The sequence below is a fragment of the Accipiter gentilis genome, chromosome 6, assembly GCF_929443795.1.
Source record: "Accipiter gentilis chromosome 6, bAccGen1.1, whole genome shotgun sequence".
In the NCBI taxonomy this organism is placed as follows: domain Eukaryota; kingdom Metazoa; phylum Chordata; class Aves; order Accipitriformes; family Accipitridae; genus Astur; species Astur gentilis.
The window spans coordinates 6,285,798-6,305,280 of record NC_064885.1 but is presented as its reverse complement, the minus strand read 5'-3'; the positions used below and the strand labels follow the sequence as shown (position 1 = coordinate 6,305,280).

Here is a 19,483-nt window from a genome sequence, read left to right as displayed (position 1 = left end):
AGCACGAGGTCTTTCCTCAGAACGGGGGTTCATTCACTTCCCCACAGACACATTTACATTTGCTTATTCCACTAGGACAGGAAAAAAAAATAAGAGTTAATTTCTTTTTTATTGCCTCAGGATTCCAGGTTTAATGTAGCTGTCAGTGTGAGCGCAGCCCAGCTGCACGCCGACAGGACGCAGCCCGGCCAGGCAACGGTGAAAGCGCCGCGCAAGTGCGCAGCCGAGCGCTCAGGCTGGAGCACGGCCCCGGGGCGGAACGTGGCCCCGGCGAGGCCGGGGCTGCGTGGGGACGGCTCCTTGCAAAGACGGATGCCCCTGATGGGCACGCATCACCGCAAGGCAAAAGGCATGGGTCGAAGCCCGGGGAGAGCAGAGGATGCTGGGGCGAGCCTGACACTCGCCAAATCCTCGCCAGCCGCGGTGCTGCGCGGCGCTCTGGCGTAAGCCACCATCTTCACCGGGGGCGCGGGCTGCCTGGTGATTAATATCAAGCACAATGACCCCATGTTACAAGCCTGCGGGGGCCTGTGGAGGTGGCCATTTCCTGTGTAATACCAGCTTGTTTAAACACTAACATTCAAACTCCACAGCTGCAGAACAAACCCGGAAAGCGCGGCGCAGAAGAAGCCCTGCATTGTGTTCCCCAGCCGCCAAGAGCCGCGCTGCCGCGCAGATGGCAAACGCCTTGGGCTCACGTGCTCCCGGGGCCGGGCGACGCGCTCCCACCGGCTCCCGGTGCCCACCCCAGCTCCCGCACCGCCGTACAAAGTGCTCCGCATCCCCCTCCTGGATTTCCTCTCTCGCGGCCCAGGGAAAGCCGAACTAAAAGCAGCTCCTCTGCAAGGAACAAAAGGGGTTGGCGGTGGGAGCTCTTCCCAAAAGGCGTTCACCAACCTCGCCCTGGACTCAGACCTGTCCCCCAGAGCGGGGACAAGGTGCTCACAGCCCCTCTGCTCTGTGGCACCAATGATTTCCCCCCCACTGCCCTGCACATGGTCCCTTTGGCCAGCTGGGCACCCATAAACCCATTCCTCTCCTGGGAACCTGCCTTCAGAGTTAGAGGGACGCTCTCCTCCCTGGGAGAGGTGCAGTCTCCTCCCAGCCAGCCTCTGCTGCACCACAGCCCCCTTCTCCACGGAGACTTTTGGCTTCTGCTTCGCTCAACTTTACCTTCATTCTCAGCCAGGTTTACACTACTGAGACACCTCTGAATCCTCGCTTTGATGTCTCGATAAGGAAACTCTGGTGGCCAGCATTACTAGCTAAGGCTGAGATCTGCAAAAGGGATTTTCCATTTAGTCTCCAGCAAACTCCAGCAACGTCTTGGCACCCCTGTCCAAGACTCTGTCCATCTCTCCCAGTGGGAGCTGCCATCTCAGTGACACTTCTCCACAAGAGCAATGTGATGAGAGCGATCTGGCAGATCTCTCTGGGAAGGTAAGCTCTAGAATGTGCTCAGAGCTTTTGGATTTAATTTAATACTTGGTTTAAATTAACCATTTTTAAATGCTTGCAGACAGTCTCCACAAACCGAGAGGCCCTTCGCTCCAGTGTGGAAGGAGCGCAGATTCACCAGGGTCAGCCCTGTGGCAGTTTGTCTGTCTAGCCAGCGGCTTCCCCATCGATTCTTGCGCTTCATTTAGCAACGGATTCATTGCAGCAAGAAAGTAGAGCAAAGAGAAGCTTTGCTCTCCCCTGCCCAGCCCTCTTCACCCTCTTCACAGCCATATGTCCCAAAAGGAGATGGATTCACTTGAACAACTGCAGCTTCCTTGGAGATCTGCCTTTTGCCCCATCTGCTGCTAATATCTCTGCCTTAGGAGATCCACCCTGCTCCTCTCTCCCCAGGACTCCCTGCTTTTACACCCTATTCTCTGCAAATTACTCCTGGGTACAGTTGGTCTGAAAGACGCTTTGCCAACCCGGCTGCATGGCAGCGCAACCGCTTTAAACGACCGTCTGCTCAGACGTCAACGCAATGTTTGCCATGAAACGTGCAGATATAAATTCATTTTAAGATACAGAAATGACTGTGGCTTGCTGCTAGAAGACCTAGGAACACCCGGTCCAGACACACAATCCCCAGGTCACAGGACACTGCTGCTCTGAAACAGAGATGTCCACGGTGAAGTTTAGTTCCTATTCTGGGAACACCTGAGAAAAGAGCCACAGAAAGCTCGCTGACCCCCTCCCCCAAATATGTAGAGGGGAAGGACACCATCCATCTCACAAATACACACAGCACCCCCAGGAGAGGGATTCAGGCAGCTTCTTGCCTCTCTATGGCTTTCTGGCCTGAAAACACATCCCAGTGCATCCCCTGAGCCATGGTGACCGTGCAGGTGTGGCTAAGAGCTGAATGAGTGCAGCAGACCAAGGAGGGGGTGGTTTTGTGGAAAGCTGGAGCTTCTCATTCAGGTGGAATTTGGGACCACTGAACCCCCAGCTAGGGAAAGGATGCCTGCCAGGAGCCGGGGTCCATTCCCAAGCCCCTGCCAAGAAAAGGACCCCAAAGATACAGCCCCCTCAAGCCTCCCATCCCACTCCACAGAGCCCACTCCTCCGTGGCTCACGGCAGCGCTCACCCCTCACACCTTTCCCTCCGCCTCTGTCCAAGGGGGAAAGCAGCGAGCTGAGGAATTCGGTGTGGGGTGGTTTTTTTTTTTTTTTTTTTTATTGTAAGGACTCAAATCCAGCAGTGTGATAAATGCATCCGAGCTACAATTAGGAAGATATATAGCATCAGAACGCGAAGGTCTGGGCAGCGTGGTGAAACGCGGGCTCTCCAGAGCCCCAGCTATGTTTCCCATTATGTAACCCTGGTCATGGGCAGACAGCCAGACTCCAAATGAAAAAGAGACTCTGGCTTGGCACCGTTTCTATTTTCCTATCCTCATTCGGGGTCAGCGCAGTGTCATACAGCTGCAGAGAAAGCTCCGGGGATTAAACCTGGGAAAGACTCCAAGACCAGGACCCGGGTTCAAGTACCAGCTGAAAGCAATAAACCAACTGCCACAGCTGGGCTGAGTTTAGACGTTCTCAAAGTCCCCCAGCTCTCTCCCCTACTAAGAACGAGCAATCGTGAACATGGTGAACGTAGCGTGAGCGCAGGCCTCGGGATGTATAGCCCCGGCAGCCCAGGCCCTAGGCTCTGGCAGAGTCTTGACAAGCTGCCTCGCTGGCCCCGAGCCCAGGCCGTCATTCTGGCAGCAGTGCTGGCCCTGGATGAGCTGCACTTTGATGCAAGCTCTGGGCCAGGCCTTTGCTCCTAGTGGGCTGCCAGGTGGGTACGGGGCCTGGTTTTTCCAGAAGCTTTAGCACATTCATGGCATCCTTGCAGGGTGCTTCTGTGCTTCAGGGCTTTTTTACTGTCCCTTTTCTGTGCCCATGCCACCATGAGGGGTGATGAAAGCAATAGCTGCAGAGAGCTGGGAGGCAGTTTCAGCATGTCCAGCCAGCTTCTCCACTGGCACTGTTGAGGACCTCGCGGCACGTCCCACTGCCATGAGGCACAGAGCACGCATGAAATGGCACAGGCCCCTTACTCAGCTCTGCAACTTGGCATCTGCACTTGCTCCTCGCATGCTCTCCCTGCTCCTGAGCTCACCCTGCCCATAAACCTTGGCTCACTCCAACACGCCTGCTGCTCCGACCCATGTTTTTACTTCTAGACTTCTTTGAAGCTGCTCCTATCTAAACCCCCAGACTCGGTGACTTTACCTGGTTACTGAACAGCCCCAGGGCAGACAGCAGGCTTGTGTCAATAGAGAGCTGAACAGTAACCCAGTGCTCCCCTTTTCCTTTCCCACCTCCAGGGAAAACGTTGCAGGTCCCAACGGAGCTGGTTCCCTGCTACTCGTCACTACCTGCACCTCTAGGGAAGCTCAGCTGCTGCTGTCCCAGAGTCCCAGACCACCGAAACCCGGCCATGCAACGCTGGGTCAACACAAGAGGTCTGGGCTGAAAGAGCAGCCTGTCTCCTCGCCATGGGTAAGACAGATGCTCCTGGTGAGCCAAAGAGCACCAGGGTGGAGGAGCTGGGAGCCAACATGAGGAAGGCTGCCCATGCCCCAGAGTAAGGGTACGGATGGGACGAGAGGGGCTGTTCCGCCAGCCTCCGTGGAGGGAGCAAGGTGGGGAAGCGGTTGGGCCTCTGCTACAAGACGAAGACCCTCGTTCCATGGCCGAGCAGACCAGGAACTTGCGGAGTAGAGCCCCCCAACCCCTAGCCAAAGAGCCACCCGCCGCCACGCCTGCCTTCTCCTGCCTTGATGGGCAAGCGGGAGCCCGCACCTGCTCCGGCAGCCCCGGGGGGGACGCAGCCCCTCGCCCCGCAGGAGGGGGAGGCAGCTCGTCCCGGGGAAGGCGCCGAGTGCTGGCTGCGCGAACCCGATCAGAAATTCCATCTCGAGGCTGCCCGTCGCCAAGGGCTCGGCGGCTCCCTGCGCAGGCAGCGCGAGGGGAAGGGGGGATTGGTGCACGCGGGCTCACGTGACAGATCCCAGTTTGAGTTCCTGCCCAAAGATGGGCAGCAGTTCACATGAGCAGGCAGCGGTCCCACACCGAGCAGCCGACAAACAGAAAACAGACTCCATCTCCACAAAATGAGGCCCAGAACTTCCTGTGTGAGATTTCCATTTCCTCAGCCAAATGAAAAAGAACTGGAGTAAGAGGCAATAAACTAGGAGAGCAGGACTGGACCTGACGCACGGAGCAGGGACCCATTAATGGTTAAGCCACTTTGCTGGATTACTCTTAATGCGCCTTCCCATCACCCTGGGTTCTGGCTCCTTTGGATTAACAATAAGACGTGATTTCAGGCTCTGGATCCGGAGTACCGGAGGCAGATGGAAAATCCTGCGGGAAAGCAGCTACGGAGCATGCTCAGACACTGTTTCGCATACTCCATACTTGGCCCCTTCACTCGATTTTCTGTCCAAAAATATGCAAATTGCCTAGTCCGCATTATGGACTAATGGGCTGGAATCGGCCAGTTTAGAAAATTAACCCTTTTGTGCATTGCAGGGGTAGAGACAAACTGTTTCTGAAGCAGAGGGGAGGTGACTTTTGGAGCTCCAGGAACAGGCAAGCTGCTCCAGGCCAGCCCAGCCTGACCAAGGTTGCCCTGATTCAGTCAAAAAAAGGCAACAAAATGTTTATGCTGGAAACGGACTTCCCTCCCGCAGAGAGGAAGGCCCTGCCTGTTCAGCTGGCTGGGCCAGCAGAGCACATGAGGGAGACGTATCCCAACAACAGCAGATGCACATCCTAAGCAGAAGGTAAAAATCCAGCTCATGGGCCATCTTCTAACACACGGAAGCAAAGGGCACCTGTCAGGCCCCCTCAGAGACACTTCAGCCCACCCACGCATCAATGAAAAAAGTCACTGTGTCACCAAGGGCAACAAGCCCCCCCCCAGATATCCCCTGCGCAGTGAGCCTCTCCTGGGTGCTCAGGTCAGAGTGCCACAGCCAGGAATAAGCGGGAGCGAGGGGAAAAGGTGGCACAAGGAGCCCAGGGAGGGAGCAGAGACCAGAAGACAGACCAGAGGTTGCACGTACTGTTTGGGGAGCTCAAGAGAGGTCGGAGGAGGATTCCAGGTGTCCGGGTGGCCGAGCATCCAGTCCGACCAGACCTTCACACTGGGAAGCAGCTCCTTCAGGTCCTGGGGCAAGGCGGAGACCTTGATGTCATCCTCCTCATCCTCCTGCTCCACCTCTTGTGGCTGAACTGCAAATACAAGATGTGAGAGCTGAGGAAGCTCACCGCAGCCAGGAGCCACACTCAGGCAGGGACAGGGGATGCACAACACGGATCCCAACATCCCAGCCTCGGACGCACAAGGGAACAGCCACAAATCACAGCAAGTGCAAAGACAGATCTGTTCTTCCTACATCAACCGGCCTGGGGGGCATGCCGGGACATCTGTGATCCCTTTTATTGAGGGCAGTGGGGTGCCAGTGCACCAGTCAGAGATACGATCCCAAGGTTCCAGTTTAGGGAAGTTTCACAACAGCTGGCAGAAATCATGTCCTGCATTCATCCCTTTGTTCCGAATGTTTCTGTCTGCACACATCAGGGGCTTTCCTGCCAGGTGATCCAGCCATAACCTGGGCAGAGCTTGGGATGCTGGGGAAGAATCCAAGGGCCCCAGCAGAGGGAAAGGGGTGTACAAAATAGCAGGCAACAAGGGCCTGAACACCACCAGGCTGCCTCGTGGGCAGCTGCGTGGATCCTGCCGGTAACCCCTTACCTTGCACGCATTCCCTCAGCAGGCCGGTGCACCTCCTCACCAAGAGTGCAAACATGGAGAGCCCCAGCGCTGTGGCCTGTTCCTGGATGACAGAGCGGCAGTCTTCAGAGATGCACTCTAGGAGACAGAAAGAGGGTTCAGCAGGGAGCAGGTCAGATGCTCCATCTTGCTTCGCCTTCGCAGCCTCCCTTTCTGCAGCCTCCCTGGGGCAGGGATCTCTGCAGCGGTGGGCAATTCCCCAGCTCACACCTGTCCTGGACCCAATTGCTCCACGTGGTGAGTGAAAAAAGAAGGTGTTGAGTAGCCACTCTGGAGTGGGAAGAAGCTGCAGTCACACTGCCCACGTCATGCCCGACCCCACGTCGTGTGCTGAGCCAGCCCAGCCTGAGCCAGCACTCGGGGCTCTCAGCACAGAAGCTGCTGCTTGGAGCTGATGCCTTCCCCTGAAGGAGGGGGATATGTTTAAGTGTTAAAAGGGTAATTAGCTGCATGTTTGATCTTTGTCCCTGCTGGAGTTTTAACCTCAGCAGCTGAGGAGGGGGCTCCTCCCATTAGTTCACCAGTCACACAACAGCTTGTCAAGAGAGCTTAATTGAAGCTGTTACTCAAGTAGATGCCACACGACCACAGCTCTTCCAAACAGAGCCGGCTCAGAGTGAGAGCAAATCCCCCCGGCGCATCTACACCCAGCCAGAAACCACTTCTGAGGCTGCTGAGAGCAGTGGGGAGCTGGCTCGAGGGAACTGCCTGGAGCTGGGTGTGGGTTACATTTAGTGAGGCCGAGGGCACCACGGGGCATGCCAGGCTGCCCGCGCTCGCACAGGCTCCGCACTGCCTGCTTGCTCTCAGATTTTTAAGCCTTAAGGGCAGCCTCTGCCCTCCAAATCCCCTCTGCCCTCCGTATCCCCTCTGCCCCCAATTCATACGCTCCCTTGAGATGGGGGGGGAGTGGCTGGTTGGGGGCTTGCCCGGAGGGAGACAGGGAAGCGCTGTGGTGTGTGGGAGCGGAGCTGCTGCCCAGTGGGATGAGATGCACCCGCACCGCTCGGGGGTTTCCTACCAGCCTGTGCTGTTTGCTCTGTGCAGGCTGCTCCTCGCTGCCTTCTGCATCACCTGCTGCAGGACCAGGGCTTCCAGCCCTGCAGACAGGCAGCCACCATGAGAAAAGCTGCCGCAAGCCAGGCGAAGGATTTGCAAGGTGAATGCAAATGTGTAGGTAGTGACTCCAAACCGGTGCCCGTACAAGCAAAGCCCCAGCGTCGGGATGGAGAGGGAGAGCCCCCGCAGAGCCCTGGCTCCCAGGCACCTCGCTGCAGATGTGAGCATCAGCTGCGTGCGGGCAAGGGGAAGGTGTTGGAAGCTGAACTTCCCTGATGTGGCAGACCAGGGATTTTGAGCAAAGAGGATTAAAGCAAGACATTGAGACCCTGTTTCAGTCAAGGCTAGCAAAACGCCTGAGGTGCAGAGAACAAACATTGGGTTTTAAGTGCAAATTATTTCAGCACAATCGGGTGGGAGGTTAAAAACAACCAGAAAAATACTAAAACACACCTAGAAAATACAGGAAAAAAATGGAAAGAAGATCTGTAGGCTTGATTTGGCCAGCTCTTACAGCTGCCAATGAGTTCAGCAGCCAGTGGGGAGACCCCTGAGGGTAACCCGGGGTGGCAGAAGAGGCGCCTGGTAGCCGAACGAGGGTGCTCTGCTCCCAGAGCCAGGGCTGAGCCAGTGCCTCAGAGCAATGGTAGGAAGTGCTGTACTGCAGGGGCTGTCAACTTTTGGAGGAAACATAAAACTAAAGATGTGACCACTCTGGGACAGTAAATCTCTTTCATGAAGCCTTTCCCACAATTAAGAGTGTTAGTCCCAGTGCTCTGGCCACAGTCCAGTTCAAGAAATTACAGTCGTCTTCCCCGTGCTCCCGCCTCCCGCACTCGGGTGAGATGCTGGACTCTTCACTTCTTGTCTTAAACGGGCACACAACAAGACCATGGCCGTCATGCTGCTGCACCTGAGTCTGGCAAGTCCCCAGGGTGGGTGAAAAGCTCTGGGCGTTTCAGCAAGCACCCCTGCACCTTGCGTGGGCAGCCCCACCGGGACTCTGGGCACTGCGCTCAAGCCAGACTCACAGTCACCCCCAAACTGGGCTGGTACAAAAGTTAAGTCCTCCCCGTCCAAAAAAGGCAAAGCTTAAAGGCTTTCGTAATGCTGAGGGTCAGAAGCGCTGCACAGCCCCGATGTACTTCAGAGACTGGCTCCAAGCACTGGAGCAATGCTCTGCAGTGGCCATGGCCAGGTTTTGTACCAGGGGCTCAGCCCTTCCCACTGCCACCAGCAGCTCTTGTTGCAGGCTACCAGTTCCTCATACAACACTGAACAACCAAAAGAGAGTAAAAATGTTTCTTGCACGTGAACTGTCACAGGTAGAGCCACCTGTGACCTGCTCACTCAAGATGAGCACTACAGCCACAGCTCCATCAAACATCTTGTAGTGCTACAGACGTGAACCATGTGCCCATCGGCTCACACCCAGTTTACATAAAGCCACGGTGCTTCAACGTACCGCAACGATGCCCAGCCCTGGTACAGCCTGTGAAGCTGTCCACTGTGCAGGTAAGAGCAACAGTCATTTCCCCACAGTTCCAGCTCAGCTACCGTGGGTGTTGTCATCTCATCATTAAATTACACAAAACTCCCCTGGTCCTGAAAGTTCATTCCCCGGCCAAGCTTGTCAGCCTCATTTCAAAGAGGCTCCCCCCCAGCCCAACAACCTTGCAGGGAAGAACAAGCGTCCAGGTGGGTGCTTGTTCAAGACCCCTGAACGTACACCAGCACTCCAGCTCCCAGCCCTGCCAGCAAGGGCTCTTAAGAGCTTAATTGTAGGACAAAAGAGGAAAGCACCATAAATCAGGAGAAACTTTCTGTCTGTGACTTTTCACCACTTTCCTCGGAAGGCAGGGAGCCTCGGCTTTCGCTGAGCTGGGAGTTTGGAGTCAGCAGTCACAACTGCGTGACACACAGGCTGTGGGGTGGCAGACCCCAGGCTACCCCTGGCTGGCCATGTCACAGAAGACAGTCAAGGTGAGGGTACAATCAAAGGGCAGAGCGCTCATGAAACGGAGGTGTTTAGACAGAAACTTGTGGAGTGTTTTGAGAGATGAGCACTAAGGAAACTAGCTCTCTGCACCCATAGCAAGGTCTCTCACCCCTAGCACTAAGAGAAAAATACCTCATAGAAGATACGCTGAAAGGGGGGTTGGAGCAACAAATGGAGCCTGCAGGTCATCATTACCTCTGAGCTGATCTGTGCTGCTGATAATGCACGATGCATTAAGAAACAAACTTCATAGAAAGAGATGTTCTTGGAGGCTGGAGTGACATTTAGATGATTCGTGTCCCTGCAGCTGAACAGCACTAGTATCACCTGGGGACACCAGCTGCCACAGACCAACAAGAGCAGGCAGAGACATCTTGACTGCCCAGGTCAGGGCAAACCCTGTAATTCCCAGATCTGTTTCCTAAGATCCACAGCAGATGCAGGAGAAGCAGAACTACAGCATTAGGTCCATAGGCAATCCCGCATCCTATCCCCGCAGGCGGTCATCAAAAGCTTGGTGCCAGAGACATTTTCAGGTTGCATCGATGGCACCCCATCAGCTAAAGCTGCCACAAACCCACACTCCACTTCCTCCCCTGAAACCCCAAATTAAGCTGTAATCAGATAACCCTCCTGTACTCACACCCAGCCATGCCACACAGCCAGGGCACAGCGGAGGTGGTCAGGCAGACTATAGACAGAAATCGCATGAAAAAGAAGCTGCTACGAGGTCACAGGCCCCAAGGTGGTCAGACATGTGGCTCTCTGTGCCACCAGCAGCCACAACGGTGACGCTCCGCAGGAAATCATCCAGCACAAGACCAGGTTGTATGCACCAACAAACACAACACATTCCCCCTCCACCTTCTCCCCCTGCAACCAGACAAACATCCCTGTTAATGCTGGCATCAGTTAAACAGCTCCTGTCACCATGTCACCTCTCAGCTCTCGCCTGCGCAGCCACCCTGTGAACCAGATCATGCTGGGGTTAGAAATGTGACCTTTCAGCTGTGCCATCGCCATCAAAGGTGCTATGTGGGGGGGGAGCGGAGGGTGGGTAAAGCTGGCACTGCTACCTAAATAACTGCTTGTGAAACCACAGCCTAAGGTCAGGGCTTCAGGACGCGTAGCATTTGCAGCTAAGACTGACTCAGGGTAACCCTGTAGCCTCGCCGCATGCTGCACCACCACCCGCTGTACCGACACATGGCCCATGGAGCCACGCTGCAGACACAGAAGGGAGCTGAATAGGCCTAAAACCCCATCCTCTGGGAGCTTTCTCAAGCTGGATCTGTTTCTTGGTCACCTGTAGCCCCACGCCAGCTGTACCAGCAAAACTCTAAGGTACATGCAACGCTGCACAGGGCTAGAAATGAGCAGGCCTGGGTATTTTAAACCAGGAATGTCATCAAACACTTTGCAGTCTGAACCAACAGCCTGGGTAATTTGCATTACGCCACACTTCATAGGCTGAATTTGCCTCGAAGATCTGTCTTTCTGCACCCAAAAAATAAGCGAGAGAGCTTTGCAGCCCTCTGCAAACCCATCGTGGAGGTTAGGGCTCCAGATGCGGGACGGGCCAGTGGGACACGAGCTCTGACAGTCTTTTTTGCAGACAGGGTTTTGAGCACCGTGTTATTAAGCCTGCCTGACACTAGCCACTCATAAGACCCTTTTTCCAGTTGGCTCAGTGTTTAACTATAGGAGCTGAAGTTTCCATGCTGGGTGCCTGTCTCAGCCCGAATTCTTCCGGAAATCTTTAGCCAAAACAGTTCGGCTACTTGTGAGAATGAGGCTAGGAAACAAGATAGTGGCTTACCCTTGTTAGAAAAAACACTTACAACCTTTTCCTTGAGCTAATCTAGCAACTGCAAATCCTGGAAAGGGGATCTGAGATTTTGCTGCAGAATAACCTTTTTAACAGAGAGTTTTCCTGTCCTACTAGAAATCTGTCCACACTTGGCCAAGCTATAAACATCTGAAATACGGCAGTTTTTCCATATTCAATAGGAATTCATTTCAGCAGCTAAAACCTTCTAAGATTTCACCTCCCTGAGCATGCTCCATCTTCCTACCTCCCTTACATCTAACCGCCCTTACACCTAACCTGCGTTATCCTCAGCAGAGCAACTGCCCTGCTCCCATCCAGCATGCTGGGACCTCCAAAAAAATGTTCTTGTACTAGTCACTGCTGCTTGCTGCAAGCTGGAGATTGGACCCAGACTCCTCCAACTAGTGCCCAGGCTATCTGCTCTGAAGCAAAGCCCAAGAGCGAGAGGAGGGAGAGAGGATGGGATGGGAAAAATGGGAGCTGATAAGCATCAGACTGCAAGCACAGAGAAAAAGCAACTGGGAACCAGGGTCAGGCGGTTTTTCTGAAGATCACAAAAACCCTCTGAGCTGCAGAAGAGTCCTCCTGTTTCTTCGCGTGTAGGAAAGAGGGTTTTTTCCTCAAGCTGGGTACTGGTCTGCACGAAGAGTGCTGTTTTTCTACCAGGAGGCAGCTTCCTTTGCAGAGAGCCTGGGGATCGGGGTGGGTTGGCCAGCACGGCTGCCGCAGCGCCCTCTGCAAGCATCTACCTGGGCTCTCCACTGCAGCCACGCAGGGGCTGTGAGCTTTGCTCCGACCCAGCTGGCAGCAGGATCCGACCCAGGCTTTCTGCAGTCATAAATCTACCTGCTTTGCAGGGGAAAGGGTGCGTGGGGAGGGGGAAGAGAGAGAGATGGAGAGAAAGGGGACGTAATTTTAACGGGGAGAAATTTGTGTTTCTCTGAGAACATTATATTCATGGAAAACATAAACCAACTGTCGTCAAAGTCGTCTGAGCTCAGGAAATGGAGCGGCCGGGAGAAGGCTGCCATGTGGCCGGATGTTATGTATTTCTAATTAGTGCTATACATCTTTCAGCAGCGAGTGTCCTTTTGCTGGGAAACACAACGCGCTGCCCTTGTTATTGTAACTGTCAGAGAGTGCTTAAACAGATAATCTCCAGGAAAAGTGATAAACACATCCCCTCTCCCACTAGGGTGTGCAAAACAGCAATGCCAAACCTCTATTAGGGCAACGCAACCAGCCACAGGAAATGGGAATGGGAAAAGAGCAAGCGATGCAAGGGACAGCCGCCTCAGAGGAGAAGGATTTGCTGGAGGAAGCTTCTTGTGGCCGCTCGAGTGCCATGTGCCGAAGGAAATCCTGCGAGGGACAATCAGGGCAGAGTGAGCGCAGGCCACGTGGCCTCAGCCAGGGAGGCACTCGCAGGGATGGAGCAGGGGGGCTGGAAGTGAGGGCTCCCAGCTGCTCCGCTCCGAGCGTGCTCTAGGCAGCGGTGGAAGCGAGTCACAGCAACCCCCGAGCTCGCAAGCAAGCAGCAGGCATGCTCCTACATCCATCCCAGCTAACATAACACAAGGAGTGCTGAATCTTTCACAGTTAAAACAACACCAGCCAACAAGCGTTAGAGTCTCGAAGGAGACCCAATTCCTTTGATTCAGGCAACCGGACTGCTCTAGCCAAGGGTCGGGAAGACTCCAGCGAGACAGTTTCCATGCTGGCCTCCCCGTCCTAACCTGAGCTGTGGCTCCGGGCCGGGAAGCCTGGACTGGCGCCGGCAGCAGGTGGCCCCAGCGCAGGCAGAGAGAGCAGCAGGGATGTGCTTTGCTCCCAGGGAGCAACAGCTGAACCCACCTTCCCCGGTGACATGGTAAAGGACCATACATGAAGGCAATCAAACGAACGAACGGGTCTCCGTACGCAATCCCAAGGATGACATAACGGGCTGGCCAGGGGATGCAGGAGCTGGAGGAGCTCGGTGAGCACAGGGCTGCGGGCGAGCTGTGCCTAAGGCACCCGGCTGATGTGTCAGCAGCAGCTCGGCGGCACAGACAACTGATTCACCAGCCGGCTGCTGCCCTGCAGGGAAGAAGACAGAGGCTGGTCACCTCCAAGCTGACACCACCTGAAGGCAATTTGTTTGCTCTCTTACTGCTCAGACACAAAAGTATTTTCCCCGTGAGTCACCCTCTGCCAGACACAGCATTGGCAGGGCTACGGGGCAGCCCAACGGGATGGGGATGTCTGCAGGAAACGGGTACGGAGAGCTGCGCTGCCGGTCCAGGCAGCCGATCCCACTGCTGTGGGAATAGAAAGCAGCAAAGCAAGAGGGACGCTTACAGCTGTGGGGCATTTCCCTGACACCCCCTCGAAGAGGACCTGAGTCATGGGCACTCCCCACTCTCCACTGGGAACCAGCGAGTCACACATGCACTCATCTGCCCCCGAAAGAGCCTGGGAACCTGGAGGCACTCGCTCAGCCCTGGCTTATACCCTGCAAAGAGCCTGGGAACGATAGGCAGCTTTCCTGGAAAGATGCTCCCTGACTCTGAATTTGCAGGCAGCAGACACGACGGCAGCCCCAGCCCTCCTGGCACAGCCCTGCGGCTGAGCCGAACACCACCACCTACAGCACGCAGGGCTGAAACCCTCCCAAAGCCACCTTTGGATTGCAGTAATAACCTGGATGCCCCCAGTTCACCTCCTCATACAGACCTCTCCCCACGGAGAGGCAGGAAGGCCCTGGGGGAGACGGGTCTCAGCCGCAGCACCCAGACATGCAGCAGCACCGGGGAACTCGCTGTACGTGTTCCCAAAGCAGCCGGGGCCGCCCAGGAGCCTGCAGCTCCCTCTGCTCCATGCTGAAACCCCGTCTTGTTCGAGGGAGGGAGGGAGGGAGGCCTAGGAGGTGAGGAATGCCGGGGGCCTGGGGAGGATGGAGCAGCTCTCCCTGTGGAAGCCATTAGATATTCAACACTTCATTTGTTTCCAGCCGTTCTGGACTGCAGCGCTGGGCTCTAGGACGGGAGGCTCTTCTCTGACGTAACCAGGAAGCAGCTGCAAAATTAAGGAATCCCTCATGACATCATAAAAAGGGTCGATGGTTTACAGGGGAAGGTATAAAAATTAATGACATATTCCCACCCGAAGCAGCAAGCCTGCCCGAGAGCCACAGGGGAAGCGGTGCTCTGCCCGACGCGAAGGGGCTGCCTGCCCAGGACAGCTCTGTGCTGCCAGCTCCCTCCAGCTGATCCGGGAGCTCACCTCTGGCTCTGACCATCCCCAAGCCCAGGATCCATGCACAGGGCTGGATCCTTGCACCTGGGGTGCGATAACCAGCTTGGTATATCCTTCCTGACCCCGGCGAACAGAGTTTTAGGCTGGGCGAGGGAATGACTTTAGGAGACAGCTTTCCTGTCTGCTCAGGACGGGCCAGGAGTCACCAACAGAGAACATCGTTGTGAAGTGACTCAGGGAGATACGGTTATTCATGTCCACAGGGAAAGCAGACAGATGCACAGAGTGCCCCCAACACCCCAATTTCTGCAGCTCTGGAAGACCAACAGGTCTTGCAAGAGGAGGCCAGGACAGTGCCACACTGTCCCTCCCCCCCACACAACCCAGGCTAGGACAGAAAGAATGACATTAGCCTTGAGGACAAGCACAGAGCCATTTCCACTTGAAAAGGGAAAAGGATAGTGGTTTAAAATTAACTGCAGCCTTTTCCAGGAAATATCAGTGGAAAGAAGCAGCCATTTTTAGAAATGTTATTCTCAGAAATTTCCTGAAAAGACCCATCAGTCAAAACACAGATTGAAGCCATTTCCACTTGCACTAAGCAGCACTTCGAAGCTCTCCCTCCGCGCTTGGGGTGCCTGACCCAGCTGGCAGGGTCAGGATCCTGCTCTGCATCCTTGGCCCCAGCAAGGTTGCAGGAGTCAATTTTGGATGTGCAACACCCCATGCAGTGTCAGAAACGCTCCTGCCCAGGGAGGCACGTACGTCCCAGTTTTCACTAGCCACATTCACACCGAGACACGCCAGTCCCAGACCGTCACAGCTGGGGCAGTCTCACCCACACCGGCAAAGGCTGGAAAACCACCAGCTAAACCGTTATTTCTCAGCACTGCCTTCACCAGAGCCACTCCAAACGGGTGAGCTGATGCTAGGACTTAGGACACAGGCACGGCAAAATCTGCACTAGCCTCAAGGCTCTGCGCAGTCCCTGGAGCCACTCATTCTGCTGCCAACAACTGACAGCTACACGAATTTGACCTGTCTGGCAGCTAAAAGGCTGGCAAAACCAAATGTACATAACTCCTGGCTAGCTCGTAAAAAAGTATGTCCCTCCAAGCTGGCAAGCCAGCTCATCAGCATGTATATAGCTCCAGACCAGCCTGGCACCAGCTGTCTCTTGCTGCAGAGGGAATATTTGCTGTAAGATGCACAAGCAGGATGGGACTGAAGCGGCTGCAAGGGTGAAAGGGGCCAAAGGCAAGCAGGGCTTGGTATGTGCAGAGGGCATCTGGGTAAAACAGGGAATGCTGCACCAAAAGAAGAAAAAACATATGGGTGGAAATGTAAAAAGGCGTTAGGGGCATGGCAGCGAGGCAGGACGATGCAGCCTGATACAAGAAAACCCCTGATGGCCTATCCTCTGTCTGCACAGATCTGTCAGCCCTTCTTGAAGAAGCCAGCTGCACAGCCAGAGCCCTGAACCTCACCCTGAAAGGGCCAGCGAGGAAAGCACGCTCCTCAGCACACTGCCATGGGAGCCCGGCTCGGTGCTACGCAGCAGGCATGGCAAGCTGCTACTAGCATCCCACCCAGGAGCTGTATGCGCCCAACCATAATTGTGTCAGATGTTATTTACAATGGGGGAGGAGGTGTGAACAGGGCTTCCCAAGAGATTTACTCCAGCCCCGAGTGAAGTTTTACCAGGACAATCGCAGCAAATAAAAGGCAGCCTTTTCCACCGCTCCCCCCTCCCGTGCTGGAGGTGGGCATGTCTTTGGCAGCAAATGCAAACAGACAGCCTGGAACATGCCTCCTCTGGTGTGAACCTTGGTGAGCGCTTCAAGCCTGGAGTAAAAGTTAATGAGAGAAAGTGCCTGCAGACAGGCGCATTCGGAGAAAGCAGCCTTTGATGGGGCAGGAACAGCAAAGTGCGGAGCTTCCGTTTCAACACATTCACTCGTTTGCTGCTCTTCTTTTTACAGTTTCCTGAGCGACCAGAGCGCCAGTGTGTCAGTTTGCAAAGCAAATGCCAAAATGTAAAGTGAAACCCATGCCCCCCCAGCTCCAGGGAGGCAGTAAATCCCAGGGTCCTCATCAGATGCCTGCAGGCCTGAACTGCCTCCTCACCTCCTGCTCCAGCCCCTGGCCACCTCCAGCGCCTGCTCATCCCTCCAGCCTCCCCGGCCGGTGCCAGTGGCACTCCCAGCATCGGGACATCCCTCCAAGAGGGGCACAGCCCAGCCGCTGTGCCAACAGTGAAGCTTACCTAACACTTTCCATTATGAGACCCTGGTTTTAGTTCCTAACAACTTTGCCAAACTTTAACCATTTAGGCTGCAATCCTTCATGCCAAAAGCTTTCTTCAAGCTAAATTTATTGGGAAAATTTCATCTACAAAGGTTCAGCCATTTGCCAGAATGAGGTTAGGGAAAATATATTGTTCTTCTCAAGTTAAAAATTCTTCGACCATTTCAGTGAAATCCCTAGCACCTTCACACTTTGGAACAGGAACCAGAAGTTTGGCAGGGGACGGCAGCAGGGTCTGGGAGCGCCTTCTGCCACCTCTGTCCACTCCTGCTTTGCCAAGGTGGGGGCCTTTGGAAATCTGGGTACTCATGATCAGACAGCTCTCACGTGTCACTCCAACCGAAGCAGCGGCTTGTTCATCTGCTTGGATAGGCAAGGGAAGAAGAAACCAGGCCAGGTGAGACAGCGGAGAGGCAAAGGCACGTAAAAAAGGGGCCCAAAGCAGCACAAGCTAGGCGATAGCATAGCAGTCTGTTCCCCAGGGCCTCACACTGCTTTGCTGGCACCACCAGTGGCTGCTCACCCCCAGTGCCTGGTGCACAGGAAGGATAACAGCCCCGCTTCCAGCGTTCCTGCCGTGGCAGAGGCTTGTGTGGTGAATCAAGATTTACGTGCCAGCCGAGGATCCCAGATGAGGTCAGTCCCGTTCCACGGGGGAGCTCACTTTTCTAAAAACAATGGGAATTACACATACAAAAACCGTTATGTGAACACAGAGTTGAGTGCTCAAAGGTCAGGAACACCAGACTTAGAGCCGTCTATGCAACTTCAAGTTAACTCCATCACACTTACGCATTATAAGGTAGTCCTAATGACATATCACTTTTTCTCCCCTCAAGTTACCATTTTCAGTCAACACAGAAAATTAACAGTCAGTAGAGACCCTCCTGCAGAGCTTTCTGATGTGCTGAAATGTGCACGTATTCAGTAAGGCTGAGGGCTACAGGACACAGTAATGTTTTGGGGATTAAGATGGCTCAGCGCTATGCTGGAGAACCAGATTCTGCCTTTGCCTTGGTCACGAACTTCCAGGGGGATCCAGAAGTCACCATAACCACTCTCAACACATGTGGTCAGTATTTGCGTCTCTCTCATTTGTTGGCTGGCCGTGGTGACACAGAGAGGATGAAATTTGCAGACACTGGGCAACTCTGCTTTGAATACTAATAAATGCAGCTCCTGAAGGACTCTGTTTTTAGGAGAACTCCATCTCCTGCTTTTCAAGGTGAGCAGTCAAAAAACTAGAAAACCTGTTATTTTCCTTAAGCTCAGTTCCCCATCAGTACACGTTAGAGACACCACGCAGAAAAACATCCAAACCCGAGATGCTTTAAGACAGAAGCCAGTGAGTTTATGCTATCCGATTATTTGGAACCTAAACCTTCTAGCACTTCCTATGCTCCATGCGGCACCGAGCATGATGATAACACTTAATCAGTGACTTCTCTGGAAAACTCCCATGTGAAAGGAAAGGAATTTTACAAGCAAAAGGACAGCAAGAAAATTAAGGCCAGGATCTCTGCCACGTCATCATCTCGTCCATCACAGGAGGCCTTATCTGCATTACACCACATCTCAAGTGCACAGAAGCGCTGATGAGGACAGGCTTCAAGGCTCACTGTTTGGAAACAACCCCTCACAACAGTACTCACAAGGATATGGCCAGATTCACCCACCTGACCTCTTGTGGTGAATGGGGGCCGTGGTCTTCTGTGGAAATTCAGAAAAAAATCTGCTCTGAGCAGTGCCATGCAAAGGGAGGTTCTCAGGTGTCAAGTGAACAATTCCCTACGGGAAGGGCTGAGACCACAGGCACAAACCCACAGCATGCAGAGAAACCATTCCAGGAAGTTTAACATCCGAGCCCCCATATTAGAAAATACGATCTCGGTGCTCCAACAACTTACATGTAGCCGGAGCCTCAGGTCCCAAACCCCCGCGCAGACTGCAGCACGCACACACTCACACCAGCTATTGAGACCCCCGCCACAGGACTCAGTAACTAAAAAGCCTTAACCTTCTACGTTCATTAACAAGCACGAGACATAACGGTTTTATGCCAAATTCCTCTTTTCCCCAGTGATTTGAGATAGGATTGGCATGACTGTGAAGTTCCCTGCAGCTACCGTTGCTGCACCGTTCCCAGCAGGGCCATCCACAGGGAAAGGCTGCACTCGAGGGTGGTGGGCTCAGCCCTGGGGTGCCCCAGCACCCCTTTCGTTTGCTGCTACGTCTCCTGTCGGGAGGGCGTGAGGGAGCTGTGGGCTCCCATACAGCCAGCGCCGCTACGTTTCCTGCAGAGATTTGAAAACCTGTTGTAGTTCCAAAGCGAGCTTCGATTTCACTGTGACCAGCAGCTCAGAGACTTATACTTACTATACAGCCGAATAAAATATTTTTTCATAAATTTAACGCCAGCATGTCTGTGTTTGGAAACTTTGAAAATCCATGTTGTATGGTTTACTGCACTGGAAAAGGTGCCAACAGAGTTTCAAAGGAAGGGAAGTGTATAACTGTTTCCTTTCAAATGCATTTTCCAATGGGATCCATTGAGGGAAAAGGCTGGAACTAACTAAAACATTATTAAAAACTGTTATGAAAAGAGACAGAGAGATGGAAAAAGATAGACAAAAACTCCAATACACAGCCGAAAGGGAGGGAGGGAGACAGGCGGCAAGAAAGGGGATATGGGCAGAAAGACACTTTGGGTGGGGAAAATGGGGCGAGACGGGGAGTTTTAACTGGCAGTCGCCCT

The 19,483-nt window shown here is 54.1% G+C and overlaps 1 protein-coding gene across 4 annotated transcripts in view; it reads right to left on the bottom strand.

Moving 5' to 3' along the window:
* Positions 1–19,483, bottom strand: part of SMG6 (SMG6 nonsense mediated mRNA decay factor) — a 117,795-nt gene that overhangs the window by 52,210 nt on the left and 46,102 nt on the right. For all 4 annotated transcript variants that reach the window (XM_049803724.1, XM_049803725.1, XM_049803722.1 and 1 more), the window contains exons 11-12: positions 6,257–6,373; positions 5,565–5,733 (exon numbers count right to left, since the gene is read on the bottom strand). In XM_049803724.1, coding sequence (XP_049659681.1) covers positions 5,565–5,733; positions 6,257–6,373 — 286 coding nt within the window. The remainder of the gene's footprint in view (positions 1–5,564; positions 5,734–6,256; positions 6,374–19,483) is intronic.